This window comes from Scheffersomyces amazonensis (genome assembly GCF_036850825.1).
Source record: "Scheffersomyces amazonensis strain UFMG-HMD-26.3 chromosome Unknown RJT21scaffold_3, whole genome shotgun sequence".
Classification (NCBI taxonomy): Eukaryota; Fungi; Ascomycota; class Pichiomycetes; order Serinales; family Debaryomycetaceae; genus Scheffersomyces; species Scheffersomyces amazonensis.
In genome coordinates this window covers 673,583-692,714 of record NW_027042743.1, presented here as the reverse complement: position 1 = coordinate 692,714, position 19,132 = coordinate 673,583, and the positions used below count along the sequence as shown (strand labels likewise).

The 19,132-nt window shown below is 31.4% G+C and overlaps 8 protein-coding genes and 1 non-coding gene across 9 annotated transcripts; 4 read left to right on the top strand and 5 right to left on the bottom strand. All coding sequences in view use genetic code 12, as the record gives it.

The window, feature by feature from the left end:
- Positions 1–247: 247 nt before the first annotated feature.
- Positions 248–1,066, bottom strand: RJT21DRAFT_120149 (uncharacterized protein; the record flags this gene model as incomplete). Its single annotated transcript, XM_064881645.1, has 1 exon — positions 248–1,066. A coding segment is annotated over one exon (819 nt), but the record flags the coding sequence as incomplete, so codon positions are not given.
- Positions 1,067–2,485: 1,419 nt separating this feature from the next.
- Positions 2,486–3,016, top strand: RJT21DRAFT_113799 (uncharacterized protein; the record flags this gene model as incomplete). The annotated part of the gene is made up of 1 exon (XM_064880201.1): positions 2,486–3,016. One exon carries the CDS (start codon positions 2,486–2,488, stop codon positions 3,014–3,016), a length of 531 nt encoding a protein of 176 aa, XP_064738413.1.
- A 309-nt stretch (positions 3,017–3,325) lies between these two features.
- RJT21DRAFT_120148 (uncharacterized protein) lies at positions 3,326–4,962 on the bottom strand. The gene has a single exon (XM_064881644.1). The coding sequence runs from the start codon at positions 4,853–4,855 to the stop codon at positions 3,581–3,583; it is 1,275 nt and encodes a 424-aa protein (XP_064738412.1). The 5' UTR covers positions 4,856–4,962; the 3' UTR covers positions 3,326–3,580.
- A 499-nt stretch (positions 4,963–5,461) lies between these two features.
- Positions 5,462–5,583, top strand: RJT21DRAFT_t90. Its single transcript has one exon. It is a non-coding gene; the product is annotated as a tRNA-Ile (tRNA).
- A 385-nt stretch (positions 5,584–5,968) lies between these two features.
- Positions 5,969–8,128, bottom strand: MSS4 (1-phosphatidylinositol-4-phosphate 5-kinase; the record flags this gene model as incomplete). Its single annotated transcript, XM_064879951.1, has 1 exon — positions 5,969–8,128. One exon carries the CDS (start codon positions 8,126–8,128, stop codon positions 5,969–5,971), a length of 2,160 nt encoding a protein of 719 aa, XP_064738411.1.
- Positions 8,129–8,979: 851 nt separating this feature from the next.
- On the bottom strand, positions 8,980–10,392 carry RJT21DRAFT_113796 (monocarboxylate transporter; the record flags this gene model as incomplete). The annotated part of the gene is made up of 1 exon (XM_064880200.1): positions 8,980–10,392. One exon carries the CDS (start codon positions 10,390–10,392, stop codon positions 8,980–8,982), a length of 1,413 nt encoding a protein of 470 aa, XP_064738410.1.
- Positions 10,393–11,031: 639 nt separating this feature from the next.
- RJT21DRAFT_32056 (uncharacterized protein) lies at positions 11,032–12,364 on the top strand. The gene has a single exon (XM_064884157.1). It carries the CDS (start codon positions 11,438–11,440, stop codon positions 12,353–12,355), a length of 918 nt encoding a protein of 305 aa, XP_064738409.1. The 5' UTR covers positions 11,032–11,437; the 3' UTR covers positions 12,356–12,364.
- Positions 12,365–13,585, bottom strand: RJT21DRAFT_32055 (uncharacterized protein). Its single transcript, XM_064884156.1, has one exon. It carries the CDS (start codon positions 13,533–13,535, stop codon positions 12,375–12,377), a length of 1,161 nt encoding a protein of 386 aa, XP_064738408.1. The 5' UTR covers positions 13,536–13,585; the 3' UTR covers positions 12,365–12,374.
- Positions 13,586–14,819: 1,234 nt separating this feature from the next.
- RJT21DRAFT_1106 (uncharacterized protein) lies at positions 14,820–17,558 on the top strand (the record flags this gene model as incomplete). Its single annotated transcript, XM_064879922.1, has 1 exon — positions 14,820–17,558. One exon carries the CDS (start codon positions 14,820–14,822, stop codon positions 17,556–17,558), a length of 2,739 nt encoding a protein of 912 aa, XP_064738407.1.
- Positions 17,559–19,132: the final 1,574 nt, after the last annotated feature.

Genomic DNA, 19,132 nt, shown 5'->3' with positions numbered 1-19,132 from the left:
ACAATGGATTGCCAATTCATGACTTGCATTTGCCATGTAAAATACCTTGTTTAATTGCTGTTCGTTTTCGGTGAGCTGTTCTTCTTTTGAGCTGGAAACTCTGAATTTTTGAAACTGAGGATTATCTGGATTGTCTGTGTACAGAAAATCTACCTGTTCTCCAAAACCTGCTTTGATTCCAACGACAGACGAGTCATCAATATCATTCATGCTGCGTTTCAATTCATCTTCCTTTCGAAAAGGTACATTATTTATCTACTTGTTTATCCGATCCCGTTGTCTTCTCTGTATCATCAATTTTGGTAGATTCCTCCTCATGATTGTCATTAACATCCAGCTCGATCTCGTCATAACTAAAGTCTATCTCCGTATTATCTACCTCAACCTCGTTATAGACAATACCTTGAGCCATAAATTCGTGCACCTCTTCAATTTCTCTATTGGTTAAATTCATTTGAATTCTTACCGGCAAAAATATACGTTTTCTCCAAGACTTTATTGCATCAACTTTCTTTGAAAGGAGGTCCACTAAACCTTCATAGAATATTCGTTTATCCGTAAATGAACTAACTTTATATACCACTTTCTTACCGATGGTGTCAACGATCTCAGGGAACAATGCTTTCATTAATTTAATCATTGTTCTTAAAGATATATACGTTTCACTATTGGTAAGCATGAAACAAACAGGTAGTCCTCTGCCCGTTATCTTATTTTTACATACAATAGAAACTAAATATACATTTTCCCCTTTAGTCCTACCCAGGTAAGTATTATGCGTTGAATCGACCTGAAGTACATGAGCATTCTGAATCAAAGTACTTATTTGCCAGGCGGTCATCATTGAAAACGACGACACTCCATGGCCTAATTCGTCATATGAAACCCAGCCTCCTTCGGATTCTATTTTTGAAACCCAATTATTTAATGATTCATAAACGTTACCACCTAATCTTGCCAACATCTTGAAAACTTTATTGCCATAATAGTATACCCTATCATATGTGTTCAACTCTGATTCTTTTATTAACTTCTGGAAGTCTCCCCCCCCCCCCCCAAAAAAACATCCTTAATATATTTGGTTAATCTGTAAGTTAATCTTGATTGTGCAATATTCTCAGGATCTTGAATATCATGACTATGACGCCAAGTCCATCGAATAAATAATATTTCCATCTTTAATGACCGTTTCTGTCTTACTTAATCTGGTTGTTATCTTTGCTTTACAGAAACAAATTTAGAGAAAAGTTGCCGCTGTCTTATTTCTAATGTCAACTTTTCTTTTGGTTTAACCAGAAGACTGTAACGAAAAAGTTGTGTCCATTCCAGTTTCGAATTACCAGGTTTGGTATCATGCTTTACCCAGTTGGCGTAAATTCTTTAGTTGTCTAACCATACCGGCCAGTCGGGCTCCGCAACTTTGAAAAATTTGACATCATCATTATTAGCATCATCATCGTCCGGAACAGCTTTAGCAGGATCACGACTATAAGAAAAAATGAATGGGGTTCGAGTCATTATTACTGAATTTAAGATAGCAAATTGAAAAATACTACCAATATCACTTATTAAGACGAAGTGGCTCAACAAAATGTTAATATAGTAGTATCAACAGTAAATTGATAAGTGTCCTCTAATTTACGATAACAATTCGAAGCTAGAAGTAATTTAAATAATAAAAATAAATGAAAGAATGAATGAATAACAAAAAGAAGATAGGATGTAAACTTAAAGTAACTTAAAGAATATGGAATTTAGGTCTACATTGAAGCAACTAAAATAATGTGGATTGAAGATTTAAGTAACTAATAGACGTAGATTGAGATTGAAACAAATAAAAGATTGAACATTGAATAACTAATAGAAAGTAGAATGTAGATTGTAGATTAATTGGAGATTCTAGTGCTTTTCGGAATTTAAAAATTTTAGAATAAATTAGATGAAGAGCTAACTGGATAGTAGCTCGCAAAAATGAGTTTGAATGTATTCTCTGCAACTAAACAATTATTGGCTCGTATCAAAAGCTTGATGATTGGTTTGGTTTTCCAGTTGCAAAATTATATTTCATTTGTTGTATATGTTTTGATTTCTTTTAGTTTTTGAACCAGGCCACGTCTTTTTTCCCGAGAGAATGGCTCTTTTGCTTGAACTCGCGTGGGCAAAACAAAGTTTACGGTTTATCCACGACATCTCCATTCCTGCTCTTTTTTTTTTAATATGATTCTGTTCATTGTTTTGCAACCAAATCACTTTGTACTTCAAGAATAGGAAACCACTATTAATAAAGACATATCATCTGATACACATTCAAAATAGGAAATGGTTTAAAACTAAGCCCAAATCTTTGAAAACAGTTTTGATGCTGTTCCTAAACTCACTCATGTTCCAATCTGTACTTGTGGCGATGTAAATGTGAACAATATATAATCAGTAATGTATTACAGCTTCTCTATTTTCTAATAATGAATATTTAATTAATAATATAATGGCTTTCGTATTTTTAAGGTTTCAGCCTATTCATGTTAAATTTTTTCAAAAGAAAAGATTTTTGCAACAGCGCTTAAACTTGATACTGTCAACCGTTTTAACTTTTTTTGTCAACCATTTCACTTATTCAACCATTTCAACTTATTCTACCATTTCAACTCATTACCAAACAACTCGTCATTGGATTATGGAAGAAGCTCAAGATCAAGAGTCTCTCAGACCCAATAGAAACTGTTTTAAACAATTAATTGAAGTTATAAATAGAGATAATAATGCTCATAGATATTTTATAAGTGCAGATTTATTAATAGTTGGTTTGTGTGTTTTTGCCTATATTTTAACAATTGTTGCAACTAAGACTCACTTCATCGGAACAGATACTAGTCTTTATATTACGAGAGGAATATTTATATTTACACTTCTTGCAGGTGGTTTTCTTTACATATTAAGCACTTACGCGATGGAAGACAGGCTAGCTAAAATTGAACATGATATACATGAAATCAACCATGATAATAATCAAGAGTAAGATTTTTATTAAATTCATTTGAAGCAGAATCAAATTTATTTGACGGATTGGTACTTTTAAAGTAAAAGAGATAATAGAGTCTTCTTAGACCTGGATTTCGTCATTCAGAGCGGCATAAAAGAATCAAGAAGAAGAAGAAGAAGAAGTTATACCAGTCGTATTCAACTAATTGAAAAATTTTTAGGTTTTAAATCAGATCAAATGTCGCTATTCTAGATTTATTTTAACTTCCCGTGTCTTGGAATCATCTAACAGTTTACTTAAATTAGCTACAAGTTTATAATCAATTCGATATTATGGTATAAGGTTGGTCTCTTCTATAGATAACGTTTCCAAAATATGCCTCTTTTGTTGCATTCAGAAGTAAATAGTGGGGTAAATCAGACCCAGGATATCCTTGCATGTTGAATAAGGCTTTTCACTCTCTCGATTATCACTGTTAATGCATTCAACAAGAAATGTATTAATTACAATTCATAAGTCCATAGGTAATTCATTTTTTTTACAAATAGTTATACCAGGATTAATAAATAAAATAAATATCTATAAAATCGTATATACTTACTATTTCTTTTTTTGTAACTGTTCCACTGATTCCTTAAAATCAGGTGTGCTCTTGAAAGATGTACTTCTATCTGGCTTGATTGTTACATAACTTAAATAGTCAGAAGATGTTCTTTTGATTTTGTGAAAGGTAGTTCCATCTACTGATGGTGGGGGTAATGATGATTTTGATTGAGATAAAAAAGCACTCTCTGAAGTATTAGATTGAACCAAGATGTTTCTTGGTCCAATCACTTTTACAAAATTTTGATTTCCAACTAAGGTATTGTAAATTGACTTTTTACTATATGAAAAATAAGATGATATCGTTTTAAAGTAGTTACCAAATAATGATCCTAATAATCTTAATTTAGATGCACCAGTTGCATTAGATTTTAATGTTCCCACGAAAGATAATTCTTTTTTTTTAATTACTTGTGTCTTTCCAACTGTTGAGATATCATTGGTAGGGAAAGAATATTTGATAATGCAATTCTGTAAATCATAAGGACCGTTGACGGTTATTCCCAATAAATTTTGTTGATTAATTAATAATTCTTCATCCTCTTGTAAATTTATATTATAAATTGTACCATTACCAACTAAACCAACTTGACCTCTGCCAGTTAATAGGGTATAACCTGATCTCGAAAATTTACATAATCCTGTTGAAGTCCTGGTTGTTTTCAAAATTTTCGATAATCTTTTAGATATTATTGATGGTAATACATACATACCAATATTTAATGAATTACCTGTGTAAACTTGTAAGGCATCCTTACTTAAAATAGCCCAATCATTTGAACCATCTAACAATAAACTAGCAAATGTTTTGTTTTCGGATTTTTTAAATAAAGTGAAATTTCTCGATATTGATGAAACCAATAATGAGAATGGGGTGGTAGATATTAATTTTTGATAACTTGAAACATATCCACCATAAAATAATCTCTTAATTGGATCTATAATTTCTAAATTACTAGTAACCGTCAGAATACTTGATGAACTATTAAATCCATAAATTGATAGTAATGAACCTCTTCTTACAAATACTGGTACAGAAGGTGGAGAATTGATGCTTAAAATCGACTGAGGACTACCTAAAGCCTTAAACTCGGCGGTTTCTAGAGTCTTTATACTCTGTAATTGTTCGACATCTTTAATGTTTGAATTATCAGTAGTAGTATTAGATAATTTAGATCCAGAAACAGTTGAAGGAGGTTGCAATATTGAAATACACCGCTTAGAAAATACTTGTATTCCTATTATTCTATGTGTACCCAATTGGATCATCATATGTCCTTATATATTGCGAGTGAATAGTTAACTGTTTGCTTCACTTAACTGCTGGTTTGTTATTAGTGAAGGCTCTCTTTTTTTTCCAGCTTGATTGGGTGAGATTTTTTTTTAGTTGCAAATAGTTATTTTCTTCAAACTATGGCTTGCTAACCATACAATTCCTTAATAGAGCTCATTTAGAGCATATTAATTGAAAGTAGAAACTGTCATTGAGCTATTTTTCCAACTACTTAATAGTTTGTTGTTTGTAGTTGTTTTCAATTAATTTTTATCATATTTTGCAAAATAATTCTATAAATTAATATTCAAGTAACGAAACAATCAAATAATACTACTTCTAACTTAAAAATGACATACATGAGACTTCACATAATACCAAAAATATCTCTGAATTAGTGAAAGTATATAAAAAGGTAAAAATGCTGTTAAAAGGCCCAATTTTTTTTAAAAAAAATTTTAATATGGTGTCGTATCACCGGATAAACCCTGTTTCTAACTTCCAATTTTGGAATCGAGTTTCTGGCATAGTGGTTGAGTTTCTTCTGCTATGGTGTTAGTTCGAATCCCGAGGAGATAGATAAAGCGCACAATTAATTTTGTGAGGCTCCAGTGGCGCAGAGGTTAGCGCTTCGTGCTTATAGCCGTGTTACGACGATATGGTTATGCCATAAGTCACGGTCGTGTGAGGAACGCGACGGTCGTGGGTTCAAACCCCTCCTGGAGCATCTATCTACTACTTTTTTTGAATCCTATTCATTGTAGTTTTAAGTTCGGAAGAAGTCTATAAAGATAAATTAGGCTACAGTTAGTGAAGAAGGGGTAACTTTTATTGAAATATAATAGAATAACCATAATAAGATGTTGATGAATAATTATAGAAGATGATAGTAGCTGCTGTCTATATTCATTAGTTATATAAGGATACAATCTCTCTCAACAATGAATACCATAGATGGCTAAGCTAACTGTATAAATTGATCTGTAGTATGCTAGTAAATATATAGCAAATTAAAAATATGAATAGCAAAGAATTGAAAATAATAACAGTAGCAATAGTAATAATAATAAACTAATTTTGTACTTAAGAACCGGGTTAAATGATCCCTTCATTTAACTTTGTTTCTTCTTCAAGTTCCCAGTACCCTTCTTAATAAACTTTATAAATCTATTACCGTATTCCTCCGCAGGTATCGCTGAAATGGTACTTCTTGAATGACTCATAGATCTCCATATTGTTTCCAAATGCTTTCGTAGAGAATAATTAGTCAAACAATCAATTATACCTAGATAATAAATCTCACTGGTAGGTTCATTATCTTCATTTGTAGATCGTATACCACCATCATGACCATAAAATACAAACGTTGATCGTCCTTTAAAGACATCTGTCGGTAGATCATGTTCACGATCAACATATCTCGGCATAGTAGATAAAATAATAGATTTACGCTTATCATATTGAACTTGATTGAATTCTGGTGCAAAAATTGATAATTTTTGCTTTGTTTCAATACTATTTCCTTTCTTTGTATCATGAATACCAACTAATAATGAATAATCCATGGCATTTGCATCTTTCAAGAATTGAACATCAGATTGTAATTGTTTAAGAAATATATTTCTCTTTTCTGGTCCAAACTTTATTAATTGATGTTGTTCTAAAAAATTTAAATCTTTTAAAGTATATTTTGATAAATCAGTTAATCTAGGATCAATTCTGGTAATTCTACCCAATGTTGAACCCTTAATATCATACTTTAAATGAATATCTCTGAATGGAGGAAATAAATTATTCATAACAACAAAATGATGCTTAGCAAATCCACCACTAAATGGCATTTTAATTCTATGTAAACCATAAAATTGACTAATTAAAGTATTGGGATTTTCTTTAACATATTGATAATAATGCTTTAAAATTCTTCGAAGTTGACGATGCTCTGAATGATGAATGGTTTTAATTAAATATCTATAATCTGATGAATAAAAGAATATAGCTCCTGATTTACCTGCTTTATGAGGGGTTACCAAATCAGAAAATAAAAATGATTCACCAAATGTACTTAAATATTCACCAGGATCAATACCAAACGTTGATCTTAAACTTCTAAATACATCAGGACAATAGTCCTTAAACTTAAAATCATATTCGGCTGCTGGAGTTAATTCAGTACCACCAATTTGAAAAGTATATTTTTTATTGATTGTAAAATCTTTATCTTCCAACTTTCTCATTATACCAGAATTGGCTGATGTATCATGTCTTATACTTGTAGACATACAATATGCCAATACATAATTAACATGACTTTTATCTATTTGGGTTCCATAATATGGATGTCTATTCCCTGTTAATAATTTCTTCGTCTTTATAATTTCAGATTTAGTTTGTTCTTGAGCATTTTGTAAAAGGTGTGATCTGCCTAAGAAAGTAGTACTTCTTGAATTCGGCGGACGTGCACTAATAGATGCTCTCAGAATTGAATCTCTAGTTGTAGTTACTAATTCTCCTGGTAAATCATCACTCTCTTGAGATGGTGGTAATGTTGGAATAATATGATTTGTTATTGTGGGATGAGTTGATATTGGGAAATTACTAATTGTTGAATCAGTAGAATTTACAGTATTATTAACATTGTTTAAAGGAGTTGAAGTCAACGGCAATTGAAGATCTTGATCCTGAGTATCTAGTGGATCTCGTGAATCTAGTGTGAGTTGTTGAATGGTTTTACTGGATTGAGATTGAGGAAATAATAAAGTTTCATGTTCATTATTTGGATCATCAACATCATCTATGGAAGTAGTGGAAGTATCATTTGTTAAATCTGATACTTCTGAACGAGAACCTTTTAATGAGTTTGGAGTAGATGGACTATTGTTGGAAGTTAAACTATTAAGATTTGGAGGTATTGTATTGTGTTCAGATAATAAAGGAATAACTACATTAGCATTTGCCGATGATGATGAAGATGATAAGATTCTATGACCATTTGTAGTATTTGGAGATGATACATTTCCACTGGTGTCATTATTATTATTATTATTATTATTATTATTATTTGCTTCAATATTGGAATCTTCAACTTTAGTTTCATCATTATCAGTAGTTAAGTTACTTCCTGTTTCATCAAAATCGTCATCTAGACTATGATTTGATAAAGTACTTGAATTTATATTTGCTGTATCATGATTCTTTAATGTCATCGGAGGGGCCAATCCCATTTGATGATGGTCAGTACCACCACCTGGCTCACGAGATAGGTCAACCATCGACGAGTGTATGTGTATCATTTAATATACACGATAAATGTAAATATAATTGATGATATCTTTACAATATGGAATTATACTAATTTATGCTATTCCATGTAAAGTGTACCAGAAATGGACAAATTCAAAATTCAAACTTCAATAATATAATTACAAGAAATGAATACAACTTCTATGAAAACAGTGATAACAAACAAACTATATTAAGTGAATGAATTAGATAGATGATGGAAAATTCAAAGTGAAATTATTAACTCCAATGGGGGAATTCAAAACTTTATAGCTGGCCCTAGTAATATACGAAACAAAGACAAAGTGATTGTGAATATTTTACCTAATAAATTCGAATTAGGGAGGCACGTGAATAGATATTAGTGAACTGAAGTATAATACAACTGTATTACAATTCTATTAGAACTGATAGATGAGCTTAGTTCCTGACCCTTTCTTTCTTTTTTTCTGGTAAGATAACAGGGGGCTGAGATGGTGAAAGGGAACAGTAACTCGTAAATGTATAGAGTTTCAAACTGATAGTGAATGTGATCTTAGATCTCGTGATGAGGTGCCTTGTTCCAAATTTCGCACCTTATTATTTATCAATGAATACTTCGTCAAGTTATTGATCGAAATGAGTAAACGTCGTCAATTACCTCTGCATGGTGAAATTGAAAATATGGCTGCTTAGCTGCGCACGTAACAGGCAAAAGGGAAATATGTCAGAGGTCGTGTACAATCATACAAAAATTGCATGATACTGTAATGGAATGTGAATGGTAGCGCACATTTTTTTTTCTTCTCTACTTTTTATTTATCTAAGTCTATGTCCGTTTATTCTATTGTCTATGTAGGTGCTATAACCAATAATCTGTAGTATAATTAAAGGCATTCTTAACCACGAAAGTCCAACGAGGACGTATAGCAAAATATTGCTCATCCGTTAAATCAGCATTTGCAGCTTCTGATTCAATTTGTCGAACTGATAACATATACCCTCTTAATATAATAATAATTATAGCCAGTATCAAAAATGAACATCCAACAAATATAGAACAATACAAGTATTGATTATTTTTTGGACCTCTCATTTGTAATGCTGTACCTATAATAGGTGATATTATTGATGATGTACCTAAAAACACCCATAACATTCCAAATAATGTACTTAATCTATGAATTCTATATCCCAAAACTGTTAAATTAATACTAGCTATGCATACAAACATAGCTCCACTAAATATACCCATAAGCAATGCTAAGGTAAGCGCACTTGCATAGTTTCTAGATGGTATCCACATTGCTAAAGATAAAATTCCACTAATGCTAAGCAGAGTAGCACTGACTGTAAGTGCTCCATATTTATCAGCTAGAATGCCCATAATTGGTCTACCTATTGTAATTCCTAATGATACCATTGCAGCAACAATAGATCCTTGATATGGTGAATATCCTATTGAAATAGTCCAGTCTGCAAGTGTATATAAGATGACTACATAAGCAAACATAGAGAATACGATGAATAAAATTATTAACCAAAATGGTGGAAATGATAATATTAATATATCATAGGCTTTGAATTCATTCTTATCTTGAATACTTGATTTCTTTTCTCTTATAAAAGCAATCGCAATTGAAGCAAGAAATACAGAAATAAAAGATTCAACTCTTAATGCCCATCTAATTCCATGAGTTTCTAATAATTTCTGCATTCCTAAATTAAATAATATACCACCAACTCCAGTTCCTGCGGTTGTTATCCCTTGAGAAAGTGTTAACATTCTGTTCCTAATATTATAATTCTCCTTTTCTCCAGTATTTTTAAACCAATGAGGCAAAATTATAAAAGCAGGCATTCCTAAAAATGCCAATCCAAAGGATTGTAATAATCCTTGAGTTAAATAAAGTTGCCATATTTGATTATGAGAAGAGAAACTTGTTAAAAATAAGGAAACAAATTGACAAATATTACCAAGAATTAAAGTTCCTCTAGTTCCAAGAGTTCTGGTTGAATAATTTATTAGTGGACCAGTACCTATTCCAACCCCAAAAGTAATACCTCCAATTGCAGCATAATCAATTGCAGTGGCTCCTCTATACAAATTATTTTCACTATAATAAGCAAAATATACAGCAAAACCTGAATTATTCCCCCAAGAACAGACCGCTAGAGTGAAGGTACATACTAGAATTATCCAAGCATAACCACCGTTAATATCAGAATCAAATTCAGGTTCTACAAATGCTTGCAGCTCTTTTTCGAGCTCCATTTTATTACAATAGGTCGGCGCTGAGCCCTCTTTGTTATCCTTCATTATTCCTTTAGAACTCCTTTTCATTCATCTACAACTAGAACTACAATGACTCGAAGTTAATAATTAGATAAAGAAAGTTGGACACAGATCCAGTACTATTGGTAGCCGCGTAAGGCTTAGAATTATAACTGTATAACGCAAACACGCATGCAAAAAATCATGAGTTAGATGTCGTTTGCTTATTAATACCAAAGAAGTTTTGAGGGGATCAAAAGTTTTCCAACAAAGGCGAACACACAGACGCTTAAAACTCAAAGCAGGGCTAATTGTTCGGAAAATTTAATTCAAAAGCCTATGGTGACAATTACGGCAAACGAGAGACTATCAGAATCTTTCCAAAGGGCATTAACTTAACCAATGCAGTATAGAAAGAAAATTATTATTCCGTGGTATAGACATTATTATCAGGGTCAATTAGCGTACAAATATCTTAGAAGACAATGGACTTATATAGATTTAAACAGCACTATTGCAATTTGATCATCATACCAGATTGCAAAGTTCGTTAGAGCCTTATTCTCAAGCCATTTTCAGCTCTTTAAACCACTTTTTTTGTTACATCCTTACGTAATATTCGATGCGAAGATGGCGATTTCGGACCGATAAAAAAAATTTATAATGCAGCCATAGATTAAGCACTAGCGAAGCTTGTAACCGATTCCGTCTTATTTCCTACGCCAGGATCTTTTAGATAAAAGTTATATCTGAAGGGCGCATTAGATTGGCTTGAAGGTGAAAATTTAACCACAGTTTGCCGTGTTGGAAAATTATTTTTATAGACTATAATTCCTAAATTCCTAAATTCCTAAATACTAATTATTACTAATTTATATAAGTACTCAATAATCTTATATTTTCACTCATAACTAGACTTGTTTTAAACCATTACATTCACTGTTAAAGTCAAATCTATAAGATCGGGAAGTTTATTATTTTTTATTCGTTCATTCATTCATTTATTTATTCACTATCAGTTCATCCTTTCATTAATTAGTTTAGCATGGGCTTACTTGGGAAATTTTTTCACCACTCTAGTGGCAACCACGAAGAAGAAATTAAATCAAAAGGGTTTGAAATCTCAGAGTGTTCTTTCGAATGTGACAGCTGTACATCAAAATTTCCTGCTTCTTTGAAATTTGATGAAGAGGCTGAGTTATGGGATTCCACCAAACCATTTGGCTTACATCTTTTGGTATCTACTGGAAAATCAGATTGGCCGCATGATGCAACAGGTGAATCTAATACTTTATCGAATGCAGTGGCAAAATGGGGTAGTGACCATTCGCAAAAGTATTCTCAAATAGGGAATATTAAAGTATCGACTTCATCTTTATCATCTGATGAATTCTTGACTGATGATGATTATATAAAGGAACAGAAAGGTGATATTTTAATTTTACCCTTCTTTGTATGGGTTAAAGGTGTTACTATTAAAGAAACCAGTTCCGTATTATCTAGTTTGATACCAGATTTAATAAAATTTAGAAATGAAAAAGTAACTGATTTACAAATTCCAACTACTTATTCAACATCATTTCCATCCGTTAGATTTGAAATAGATACTTCCAAATCTTATGTATTCCTTTGCTCTCATAGAACAAGAGATAAAAGATGTGGTGTGACTGCTCCTATCATGAAAAAGGAAATGGATCTCCATTTGAGAGATTTGGGCCTTTATAGAGATGTTGGAGATAATACACCTAATGGAGTTAGAGTAGCATTCATAAATCATATTGGTGGACATAAATACGCTGCCAATGTTATTATTTATTTAAGAAGCCTGGGAAAAATTATATGGTTAGCTAGATGTAAACCAAATAATGTTGTACCAATTATAGACGAATGTATTGTTAATGATGGGAAAGTTTGGCCAAATAATATTAGATTACTCCAAAAGCTTGATCCTATTGATTGGTAATACTTAAATTCATATATACCTAAATAATTTTATTAATAAATTGTTTTAAAATATTAGATCTTCTTTGCATAGAATCGATTGTCGATCCTTTTAACTTGCTTATGTCTTTTTCTAAAATATTGTTTAATCTTGAAAGCTCTAACTTAAAGAATTCTTCTTCTCCATTAATTATTTTATTAAGCAATTTTTTATAGTAATCTATCGTACTAAAATCTTGATAATTCTTTAATTCACTCAAAAGATTAACTGCTTCTGTGGTCTTATATTTGACTCCTTCTAACCTTTTTTGGATTAATTCATCTAATTCTTCAATCTTTCCAGCATTTTCCAATAATTTTCCATCATCATTTCTATAAATACCAGTCAACTCATTGACTGTCTTCAATAAACCATTATAATCTCTACTTTTAATATATGTTGGAGTTCTATTACCTTTAGTAAAATGCATTATAGTAGGCATCAAGTCAATATTAAGATCATCACCTAATTTTTCAGCTGGTTCAATATCTTTCTCAATTATGCCAAACTGAACTATATCCTTATCATTGGCAAAAACTCGATTGGCAAAAGCCTCTATAATTGGTTTGACTTCTTGACAATATTTACACCATGTAGCTGAATAAACAACAATATGGTGAGGAATATTGGATTCGATCACTTTTTCATCAAAATTAAAATCATTTAACTTAACTATATTGTCTACTGATTCTTCATTTTCCAAATTATTTAAAATTTGTTGTTTTTGATCCTTAATATCCTGATGCTGTTCAATTCTTATTCCAGAAGCTAATTGAATAAAATTACTTAAAGATACTAAATCACGACTACCTTCAAATTCAATTGGTTGATCACTTCCATGAAACAATTTTAATGTAGGAAATCCTACATCTACATGTTTCTTAGCCATTTTCTTACCATCTTTATCTCCATTGATTTTAACAATTTGAATTTCTGGATATGGCTCAAACAAATCAGCCAATTCTTCAATAGTAGGCATTAATTTTGCACAATGTCTACACCAATCAGCATAGAAATCAACGAATACATATTTACCAGAATCAATAACGATCGATTTGAATGTCTTATCATCAACTTGTATAAGATTGGAACTGGTACTATAACAATCTACCACTACAATGAGAGCAGATAGTACTAGACCCGATATTAATGACCACTTCATTTAAACACTATACTGTTGAATGGAATACTAATAGTAAGTACTAAGTAGTTAATAGTATAGATTTATAAGCAATAAAATATATTTTGCCATGCCTCCGATTTTTTTTCTGTTAAAAGCGGACCCGCACAAAGTCCGCTCATATTACATTTACGTCCTTACTTTGACTAATCATTTATTTCGGTTTTAAGCAATAGAGTTATCTCCTTTATCAAGTGTGTTATACAGTCTCTACTCGTTTGACTAAGATCTTCCTAGAAATTATTAAGGGAAAGTCTTAAATAAGTAATTTTTCAAACCGACATTATTAGCCTATATACTAATAAACTTCCGATTAAAGAAATACCATACAAATCTAATCAGTTCTTGTGTAAAAAATTAATAATGTAAACAATGGGGTTTGTCAAAAATTGCTTTATTTATATTTTAAGATAGCGGGAAATTATATAAAGAAAACTGAAAAATTTTTAGTAAATTGATTATAATCTTTTTCTTTTAGGGCATAGCGTCGACATATCAAGACTCAAGAAATCAGAATCAATCTATCAAATGGTTGTGGAATAATGGTTCTGAATATACATAATAACTGATCCTGCTTAAGGGGTAAAAGTTCCATCATATCGGTTAGGCTCATATATAATGGTATTCCTAGCTAACGCTGTAAATCGAACAGTTTAAAGATAAGTCGCTAAGTACTTCAAACTAACTAAAGCTAATGAATTTAAACTTCATCTAAATAAGATTTATTATTCAACCATTATTTGATGCTATGTTTTGAACAAACTACTATAACATATTACTTCCAAATTATGCTGAAGTTCAACTAGTATTTAAGTCGATGTCGCTATTATCCAAGGGAGAAGAATAATTATATGATTGATTAATTGATTGATTGATTGGTTGATCAATCATTCTCCACTTTGTTACAACATAAGGTTAAAATGTATATTCGAATTTTGAAGATCACTATAATTGAATACTACTACTTATTATGCTGATAAAGTAAGAGTATAGTGAGATGACACGGATCAATTGTCGTATTGGCTTAAAAATGAAAGGATTCGCCTAATAAAGTTAGGTACTATAATATCTAATTTTTGTTACTCAAAAACAAATTATATTTCTTTTTTTTTTTTGGATCATAATTTTGACTGCGAAAGATCCTATAAAAAAAATTTGGATCCAAAGTTGCAATAATGTTTTTGCGGTTATCCTACTTTTTATAAGATTACACCCCAAATCATACGTTGTCACGATATTATTTGATATATTAATTCTCACGTCACGATGTATAAGTTAAATTCAACTAAAATTAATGCCTTGACTCGTTCAAAGTCAATTTCGTCAGTTTCCCCTTTCTTCAATCCTGATAGATCAGACGCTGGCGCTCACAAATCCTTAGCGTCAAAGTATGATGCAACTGAAAGATTACTTAAGTTAGAGAGCATGAAATCACCAAGATTTGTTGGTTCTGGCCTGTTTGGGTCTAATTTAGAAGCTGGCTCATCTTTAGTATCTGGTTCCTCTTTTTATTCTGAAGAAAGTTCTGGTAGTTTGTCGTCTGCAAAGCGTTACCACAAAGTCATAAATAACGCTCATTTGAAGGATATTTCCCAAGTTACTACTTTACCTTCTTATAATTTATTGAAGCAGAATGCCATTACAAGTAGCAACAAATCATTGAAGTTACTTGAAAAATTAACTCAGTGCCAAATGGGACAGGATGTGAACAATACGTCTTCACCTGAAATTGAGTTAGAATCATATGAACAACTTTTAGAAGAAGAGTATACTCTTGACGATTCACTTAGAGGAATTACAGTTAAAACACCTCTGTTACAAAAGGTTAAGAGTATAGGTAAGATAACTTCTATTGGTATTAATTTGAAACAACTGTCACAAGAAGATTATTCTCTTGATGATTCACTTAGAGGAATTAGAGCCATCAATCTGTTACAGAAGGCAAAGAGTATTCGTAAGATAAATTCCACTAGTATTAATTTGAAACAACTGTCACGAGAAGATTATTCTCTTGATGATTCACTTAGAGGAATTAGAGCCATCAATCTGTTACAGAAGGCAAAGAGTATTCGTAAGATAAATTCCACTAGTATTAATTTGAAACAACTGTCACGAGAAGATTATTCTCTTGATGATTCACTTAGAGGAATTAGAGCCATCAATCTGTTACAGAAGGCAAAGAGTATTCGTAAGATAAATTCCACTAGTATTAATTTGAAACAACTGTCACAAGAAAATTATGCTCTCGATGATTCAATTGGAAGAACTCCAGCTAAAATATTATCTGCTGGTTCTCCTGAAAGAGACTTTACAAAGTCCAATTATATTGGTCAATCTAAGAAAAGAATACCTCTTAGACGAAAGAATAATTTGAAGGATGAACAAATAAGTAAGTTTTCAACATTATCTAAAGAAAATGGTTCTTTGGAGAAATCTCAATTGTTACCTTTGTCATCCAGTAAAGGTGATGCTAGTTTTTACGATAACCTTAATCTTATTCCACCTAAAGATTTTGTTGGTGAGATTTCGTATTCTCAAGCAAAAAATGTCGACTCTAATTCTAAAACCACTCCAAAACTAGAACAATCAAAATTATCTAGTTTTTATGAAAATAACAATAATATTCATTCTAAAGGTTTTGTTTGTGATGTTTCATGTTCTCAAACCATCAGTGTCGACTCCGATTCTAAAACCACTCCAAAACTAGAACAATCAAAATTATCTAGTTTTTATGATAATAACAATAATATTCATTCTAAAGGTTTTGTTTGTGATGTGTCGTGCATCACTGGTGATGACTCTGATTCTAAAGCCACTCCAAAGGTAGAACAACCGAAGTTGCCTAAAGACTTAGACCCTCCTAAAGACTTAGAACCCCCCAAAGCTATTAACAGAAAAGGAAAATTTAAAACTTTTTTTAATAGAAAGACTGGTGATGGAGTTAATATTAAAAGTCATGGGTTTAGATATAATGTTAGGAAATTTGCAGCCGAATTTGCACAAGCTGATCAGAGGTTTAAGAAATGTCAAGTACTGTCACCACAGAAGAACATTGTTACCGCAGCTTTAGATTCTTCTGAGAAATTGGATCCAAATTCAAAGAATAAAACTATTTCTCATAAGTCCAAGTCCTCCTCAAAAGCTCGTACGTCTAAGTCACATAGAAAGAGCTTTCAAAAAGTTATTAAGAAAGGAAATTTCAAATCCTTTATGAGGAGAAAAGCTATCAGGGACCATAGATTTAGAAATAAATTAAAAGATTTTGCTGGTGAATTTGTTCCATTACTGGTTTATATCTGGATGCAGAGCCATAGATTTTCTTCTTCCAAAAATACTAAAGGAAATTCAAAAAAGGCTAATGCTGTTATTGAGCTGGAGAAGTATATTTATGAAGAATTACAACTGGAGTCATTCTCTTCTCTTTATGATACTTTTGCTCATATAAATATTATGGCTGATACTGCCCGTACATCAGCAGTTAGGAGACTTCCTCTAAAAGTAAAGCCAGTCAAAAAATCCTTGGTTGAAATTCCTGAATCTAAAACCGAGAGAGTTAAGTCTTTCTTTAGAAAGCACACTGGTAACAGGTACAATAATAAATTTTTGAATTTATTTAAGAAGAAAGGAGAAGATCCAGTTACTCCTGATAATTCAATTTATTCTGATTGTTCCAGTGGTAGTGATAATTATTATGATGATTACGAGGATTCTGAAACTTTACCATTTAATTTTGTTGATTTATTAAATACTTCAAGAGGGGACCTTCCAGGCATGTTAAAGAGTCCATCAGATCAATTTGAATCTGAAGTAGAAGTTCCTTCATTCAATGTTGATGATTTCTTGGAGTGTTCATCCATGAATGGTAATGATTCACTTGATCAATTAAATGTTGATAAGAATCCTCAGGTTTCTAATATTGTCAAGGGTGAAATTCCCAAAACTTCCAGTAATAGAATCATGAATAATCTCAAATCTGGATTCAGAGGCTTTTTTAAGCTGAAATAGATTTTTCATAGTATTCTAATGGCTATTTAACAAGTTGAAAGCATTCTGCAACTACGATGGTATATCTTCTCATTCACTGTTATCTGATATATTAAATCAGATATTTGAAAATAATCAAATGTTTTCAATATAGTGTATTTCCATCCTCTAGTTGGTTCAAAATTCCTTGTTAGATAGCAAACATCTAAGTGCAGTCTCTTAGATGGTAACATTGTTTGGTGTTATTTTAAGTCCAGTTGTAACTATTGATAGTACTACAGTTTTATAGGCTATGTTGTTGAAGTATTCTTTAAGGTTGACATTTCATTTCTTTAAATTTAATAGTAAGATTCTTCCAGGGCCCTGGATCTTGCAAAAGAATGAATTTGATTTCTTCAAAGTCAATAGTTCATTGCTTCAAAGTCAATAGTTCATTGCTTCACTGGCAACTATTTTCACATAAATAACTGATAGCGGTTTTATTCACATCTAAATTTTTAAAAGCAAGAGATATTCCATTTCAAAACTCTTTGCTTTAATTGTGAATAATGTAATTGAAAGAAACAAACATATAACATAACATTAGTTTGTAATTTCATTAAAGCTGCTACCACTTGTCTTTTGATACCCTTTAATACTACATTTTGCTATGGTCAAGGGAATCATTCTCATTTATAATCACAAAATTATTTACCTGTGATTACAAGGCAAAGTTATTTATGGAAATAGTTTATTTTTTTGCTACGATGTGTAAGGGACAAAGGGAAGAAGAGGTACTAAGTTATAGAGCCAGGTTAAAATAGAAAAAGAAAAAGAAAGAAAAAAAGTACTGGCGATACTGAGTTTATGGAAAAATCTGTATGACGTTTTGAAGATGATTTTGTTTTTAAATGGAAGATACAAGAATTTTGAAATTCCCCCAAAGTAAAAATTCTAGTTCCAAGATTTGTCTGACGTGGAAAGTAGATTGATTTCTCCCCAAATCAATTCACAGGAAATAGATGAGAGTCTTGGCCTTTGAAACAAATGACTTTGAAAAATTGATTCCAGAATTTGAAGTTTACGACGTATCTTATTACTAACATTTTGTTAGTATAGTTTAAAAGTCCTCTTCTAACTGCTGTTTCTTAGGCTAGTTTATAGTTCTTTTAACACCATACAATATTTTATTATAATATAATTAATGTAGTACTACTAATATTTCTCTTGAATTGTCGTATCTCTAACCAAGTAGGAAATATTTGCGATTACTAAGTGGGTTTTTTGTATACTGGTATTTTTCCAATTAGAGACATGCTCTCGTGATTTTTTAATGTCAAGTTTACCAGCTTATACTAATACCCAATCCTCGGCTCACTAATCTGAATAGATCTTATATGGTAAAAATTCTTTTTATTAATAAACATATGTATATACATATATAAACTAAGTGGCTATCACAAGAATGTCACAATTATTGTCACATATCAGTTTTGAGTTTTGTGTAAAAACCCCTTTGTTGATAGTTCGCAGCAATTAAGAGCGCCTAAATGAGCGTCCTCAAAAACAAATTATATAACATATTCTTCTTCTATACCATAGACAATTTACCCAAC